Consider the following 6,522-nt stretch of genomic DNA (forward strand, 5'->3'; position numbering starts at 1 on the left):
CATAAGACTACATGCTCTTACCACCATAGCATCAATAGACAACATGCTCTTACCACCTCAGCATTATAAGACTACATGCTCTTACCACCCCAGCATTATAAGACTACATGCTCTTACCACCCCAGCATTATAAGACAACATGCTCTTACCACCATAGCATCAATAGACAACATGCTCTTACCACCCCAGCATTATTTAGACTACATGTTCTTAACACCCCAGCTTTATAACACTACATGCTCTTACCACCCCAGCATCAATTAGACTACATGCTCTTACCACCCCAGCATTATAAGACTACATGCTCTTACCACCCCAGCATTATAAGACATGCTCTTACCACCCCAGTATCAATAGACTACATGCTCTTACCACCATAGCATCAATAGACTACATGCTCTTACCACCATAGCATCATTTAGACTACATGCTCTTACCACCCCAGCATCATTTAGACTACATGCTCTTACCACCCCAGCATTATAAGACTGCATGCTCTTACCACCCCAGCATTATAAGACTACATGCTCTTACCACCCCAGTATCAATAGACTACATGCTCTTACCATCCTAGCATCAATAGACCACATGCCCTTACGGTTGGCTTGATTTTTAGGCTTCCAAAATGTTGCTATTTTCGTATTGCAATTTAATTGACACGTTCTCATGTATTTTTGATGAGATTTGTACATTCTAAATTTATGGTGCAGAATGGAAGACCGGACTGTCAGTGGATACTCACGATCTTATCTTGATACTCATCAATATTGTGTGGCCTAATTTTTATACCCTTTTATCATAAAATTATTATTAATGAAGCCGTCCCTTTAAGTGAGTGAACGCTGATTTCAATCAGATGTTGAAAGACATACAAGTTTAACAGGACCCAGCATCCCAAAACCTTATAAGTTTTGTCGTAATTATGGCAATATAGTCCACACTTGTGACATTTTCTGATAACCAGGACCCAGGGCTCAGTTTCGAAAAACAATTTTCCGATAAATTGAGAAATAAACACCACATTTACGGCAAAATTGACTTGGGATCAGGCCCCATGCACATAAAGCTGGCAAAAACCAGAATTTTTTTATCAGGATCTTTATTGACCAATAGAAATACAGTAAAGCATTTAATCTTGAGCTGCTTTTTCTTCGGCAACCTTTCGAACAAATCCTGCTTTCTTCTGTTTGATGATGGCCATACGTTGAGCTTTGGGGGTCTTGGCCTTGTTCCATCTGAAAATTTCAAAATTTCAAAATTTAAGGTACATAAACTGTTGCAAGAGAAAAATGTTACATTAATGGGATTAAGGTTTCTAATTTTTTTATGTGTATTGGGGAAACTGATAGCACTAATTTGTAACATTCTTAGTCATAATTTGTGTCCCTACAATTGGACTAAAACTAAATACTTGATGACATCATTAATCACAAAAATATGCTGTATCACATTAGGGCCCTTTGCTATTAGTCACGTCAATCATTTGGTTTTAGTGTAATTGCAAGAACCAATATTATAAATCTGCAAATTGATGCTATCAGTGTCCCAGACATCAAAGATTTAGAAAACCTCTTTACAATCCCTTTCAAAAAGAGCAGGCTAATGCCACTGTGTTGGCAAAATGTCCCCTCATTGCACCCTGCATGGTGTTGTCAGTCTTCATTAGCCCACACGGTGAAGAAAAGTAGAATGTAAAACTCCATTCATTTCATCTAATCTCAAGTAAGCAGTTTTTCAGATAAGTATGGTATCTGTTAACTTCGACACTGACAAAATCTATGGTAAAATATAATCACAGATTTTCCATATTGAAAGTGAAAGTAAACTGACCTCTTTTTGGGCACATCTGTTTTTGGTTTGGGTTTAGATGGACTGGGATCAGCTCTGATGGCAGAATGAGTCTTCTGATACATGGCTTCCATCTGTAAACAAAATTAATTTAACCATATAACCTATATAAAAATCTGTTCATCCATTTAACCAAATTTTTTTAGTGGTTTCATTCCCAAATATAAATATAATACCACTGACCAAAAAAAATGGAGAAATTCTTCTAAAATATAAATACCATCATTATGTGAAAAATATCTGGGTTCTAAGCAAGGAACAAAAATAATGGAGGAAACCAAAAAGATCAGCTGAGGGTCAAGGGGGCCACAGACTTTCATGTCACAAGTACAAATTTTGAAAGATCACTATGGAGACAAAAAAAAAACAATTGTATCTTTAATAAGATTACAGTTCAATCAAACCCTGCTATACTTACGTTGTCGGGGGTGATTCCCAGTTTAATATAACGACTGAAATGTTTTTTAAACAATTCTTCATCTTCTTCCTCTAGATGAGTCATGTAATCTCCAACATGTTTACCGAAGATATGGTCTCTATGGACACCAGCGTCGTAATTTTTGGTTTCTCTGTCGTAACCAATGAATCTCTTGTTACTGAAAACAATTATACCCATGATTTTGCAATTTTAACTGGTGAAATGAATTTGTACTATAGTATCAACTGGCCATGTAGGATTATAAATGTAGATGCCTTAAGGTGGGAATAATTAATGTCATGAAGTAATATTGTTCGCATCCTGTCCAGGACCAGTACCTATTGTGTTCACCTCGGGCGACTTCCATCGGAGCCCGGTTTACACTCGAGTCACAACCGAACTGTAATATTTTCTAGAGTTGAGACTTGTGTGACGTTATATTCGACCTAGTAAGAAGCTCGGGTCTGACACTCACTATTTGGAGAATCAAACAAGAGTTCACAATGCAACTCAATTTTCACTTATATCGATAATCTCACACCATCAACTCCATTATTCGCGCCTGAAGAACGTAACTGACCTATGTGGAATATCCAAACCACCATCAGCAGCTCCCTTCATTACACCAAAAACTTTAGCTCCAGTGGAACTTCTAGACAAGCCAATGTCTAAAATAGCTCGGAATGCTCCAGGCTTGTCCGGAACTTTCTCTACGTGGTAGGCTTCACCATCAGGTGCTTCTTGTCCTTTGTAAATACCATCCAATTTATACTTCTGTAATAACTGCAACAAAGAAGTTTTGATGTTACTCACAGTCAAACTTGTGGTCAAAGGAAATGAATGGAGTTTTACGTCTAACTGTTCAGCATGCAGTCAAGGGATTGCTCAAAAATGGCTGCTAACTAAAGGGTGGTGCACATAGTAATGAATGACTTGATATTGAGTTACATTGAAGGCCATGGTAAGCCATTTTCTGGAGATTAATTTGGGGCTTGAATATATACAAGTAAATCTTACAAATGCACTAAAGATGTAAATATTCTTTCTGAAACTGCCTGAAAGTGGCCTATCACTTCAGATGTACCCCAAACTAATAATTTCTCTTTCTATTTCTATATAATTATGTCTGCAGAGCCTCAAGAAAAGCTGCTCTGGACCTCCTGTTTCCTTTTTTAATTCATCTTTGATCTGACAAAACTATTCTTTAAATTCAGTTCTATAGTATTTTTACCCAATAGCATAAGCTGTCATAATCCCTGCTAAATAATTAAACCATTCTTAATAGTGGCAAGGCCAGACAAGTTTTTTAATGTATACCCAGAATTTCTCACATATAGCGCAGAAATTCCCCCACAATTCACTTTGACAAGATCAAGAGAATAAATAGTGGACTCGATATGATCAATCAACCACACCATCTTAATATGGAGTAAATACTATACTATTATTGCTCTCAATCTTGTCATGCTTTGGATGAGATTTAAGTTAATAAAATTGGACAAAATTTTAATTATAAGACTTACTCTTCTAGTCAATAGTAAGCCTGTACAATAGGCAGCAGCATAGTTTGTCAAACCAACTTTCAGTCCATATCTAGGTAGTTCATGAGAATATGCACTGCAGATAACAACATCACCCTCGATTTTAGCATAGGCAACCTGTATAACAAAACAAAACTGGATTAAGGTACAGAATTAACAAGAAGACAATCTACAATACTCACCGGAATACTTGAGATGAAAGAACACAATCACAATCTATTAGGATTACAGTTAGGGCTGGATAAAATGATTGAAATAATCGATTGTCACTAAAATTAATCATTTCGATTATTGAATTTCATAATCAATTATTTGTAAGTTCTACACTGTACCCGTTAACAAGTAGTAATCTCTTCCACATAGTTATATCCTTCAGCACAAAATTTACCCACAATAAACTATAATAACTGATCAAACAAAATATACTTCTATGATGCAAATATAGCCTATGAAATAAATCCTTAATAGGAAACGGTGGTCAACCAATCTTTTTGACCTTGAAACAGACGTCTGACAGAAAATTTGAATGAATGCAAATTGAAGCTCTAATTGGCCCATATACACATATAAGCTTCAAAACTTTGGCTATGAAAGTTTATCAGAATAGCAGAGAGAGTGAGTTATAAAGTAAAATATGTCTCAACCTACCTGACAAGTAATATCTTTATTAGAAAATCTAACAATCAGTCGATATTTGGGGGTGTTGTATTTACATTTTTCTTGAAATATCAATCGTTTTCTTGCATAGTAGTCAGTTTTGCCCTCTGAAATATATTAAAAGTAAATTACACCATTTAGCAAATCAATAGTAACTTTGAAAGGAATACCTCTTAGAATGGACATAACATTTAGATTTTTAAACTTGGTCTGATAAAATTGGTGATTAGTAGTTCATTAGTTCATTAGATTTCCATAAAGCTGGGTCTGAATTTGATATCGATGATCGTCCAAGCCATATTCAGTTTAGATTTATGAAGATTGGCAATGCCATGTACTGTGCAATGACGATTTTCGGCATGTTAGTGGCAATTACCTGCTCTTCCACAATTTTCAAATGTCTATGGATTTTAATCATGCAGTTTATAGTATAGACCCACAGGCCCTTGAAGTTAGTCAATATTAATAAAATATGGGCAATGTGGAGAAAATAGTGTGATCTTCAAAAAGTAAAGCAGAAGTCTTTCACCAACAAATAAACAGCTTTGTTTGCATTTTTGACTTATGCCATATCTTATTAATATTGACAGAACTTCAAGGGCTTGTGATAGACATACAAATAAAATATTAAAACAAATGGTATAAAAACACAAAATTTTACCTCTCCTTCTCCTGAATTTGACTTGGTATCTTTTAAAATAAGCCTTGTTTTTCTGAACTTTGACAAAAGGCTGAAATAAGTAGAGTAAGCTTTAGGACCAAAGAGGAGATTAGATATAGCATGTCTTAAATATTAAGGTGACATCCAAAACTATCCAGATTTTAAGAGTAGACTACTAACTTCAAAAATGTGTGGGGAATTCAGAAAAGTTAGGAGCAGAGTGAAATAACTTTAATGCAATCTAACGAAGATCTTGATTATTTAATCGAGAATTTGCAAGATTTAGAAGTAAAGTAAAGCCGATCTAATAAGCTGGCATTATTTACAGCCTCAAGATTGGCACATGGTTAACTGTCGGCGATAAACTGTACACATAGACTTAAATAAACGTCATCAACAAAATATCTCCAAATATCGTAAAAATGCTAGGCCATCGGTCAAAATTTAATCATTAAAGGTATAGATTGGACATTAAATGAGAGATCTGTTTATTTTTTGGGGTCGGTAATGGCTCACCATTTTTGAGAGGAACAGTGAAACACCAGAACGGTTTTCTGAGTGTTTTCACGTTGGTGTTCAATAAGTAAAGGAAGTGGAGATGTTGTTCATGCGCGAAGTTGAGAATTAACCGGAAGTGAGTGGAGCGGCCTTGACCTTTCAAATTTTGACCAATGAAATTGCGAGGCGGTTTAATGGACGACAAATGTAAGATTTTTGTAACTTTCTGTCAAACTTTATTGAATAATTCCGATCGAACTGTATTTAGAGTTACAGAAGTTCGTAGCTATTGAGAGGTTCACCTATTCTATCGAATCAGCAAAATTTGAAACCGACTAATTATTGTGTCGATAAATTATGACTGTTAAATTTCGGTCACTAATGAGTTCCAGTAAAACTTGTCACTGCATGTTTCTTTTGAAAAGACAACCCAATTTAGCTCAGTTTCAAGAGTACAAATTAGAACTTTATAAAAAGTATGTTTCTGGTCAGGTCAATGATTGATGTCAAATGGTCGACTTTAAATTCACGAATCAACCATTCAACGACCACTCTTTGACATAGGCCTATTGAGCTTTGATTTTGAATTGAATTTTTTCATAAATATTCAAATAAAAGATTTCTACTTTATGCCATTTGTCTTAGAATGTGTTCATAGAAATACAAGGTTCAGTGATTTTACATTAGAAATAGTCACACTTCCCTCCCAAAAAATGACCTACTTTTCAGACTGAAAATTCCCTCCTGTAAAATCATGTTTACAAATATAATAACTTTTCCAGTGGTTGACATTTTCAACAATCTTAGACTCTCAGTAGTATTTAGCATTGTAGTCTGAGAGTACGCTAATCATCCCTGCCTCCTTATACTCATATTGAAATTCAACAAGTCATGATTAA

The 6,522-nt window shown here is 35.2% G+C and overlaps 1 protein-coding gene across 1 annotated transcript; it reads right to left on the reverse strand.

The window, feature by feature from the left end:
• Window positions 1-1,080: 1,080 nt before the first annotated feature.
• On the reverse strand, window positions 1,081-5,747 carry LOTGIDRAFT_224562 (hypothetical protein). Its single transcript, XM_009047821.1, has 8 exons — window positions 5,642-5,747; window positions 5,126-5,195; window positions 4,456-4,571; window positions 3,790-3,924; window positions 2,847-3,049; window positions 2,267-2,444; window positions 1,831-1,922; window positions 1,081-1,235 (listed from the first exon to the last, which is right to left on the reverse strand). The coding sequence occupies exons 1-8, from the start codon at window positions 5,642-5,644 to the stop codon at window positions 1,130-1,132; spliced, it is 903 nt and encodes a 300-aa protein (XP_009046069.1). The 5' UTR covers window positions 5,645-5,747; the 3' UTR covers window positions 1,081-1,129.
• Between the last annotated feature and the right edge of the window lie 775 nt (window positions 5,748-6,522).

The sequence above is a fragment of the Lottia gigantea genome (assembly GCF_000327385.1).
Source record: "Lottia gigantea unplaced genomic scaffold LOTGIsca_117, whole genome shotgun sequence".
Taxonomy (NCBI): Eukaryota; Metazoa; Mollusca; class Gastropoda; family Lottiidae; genus Lottia; species Lottia gigantea.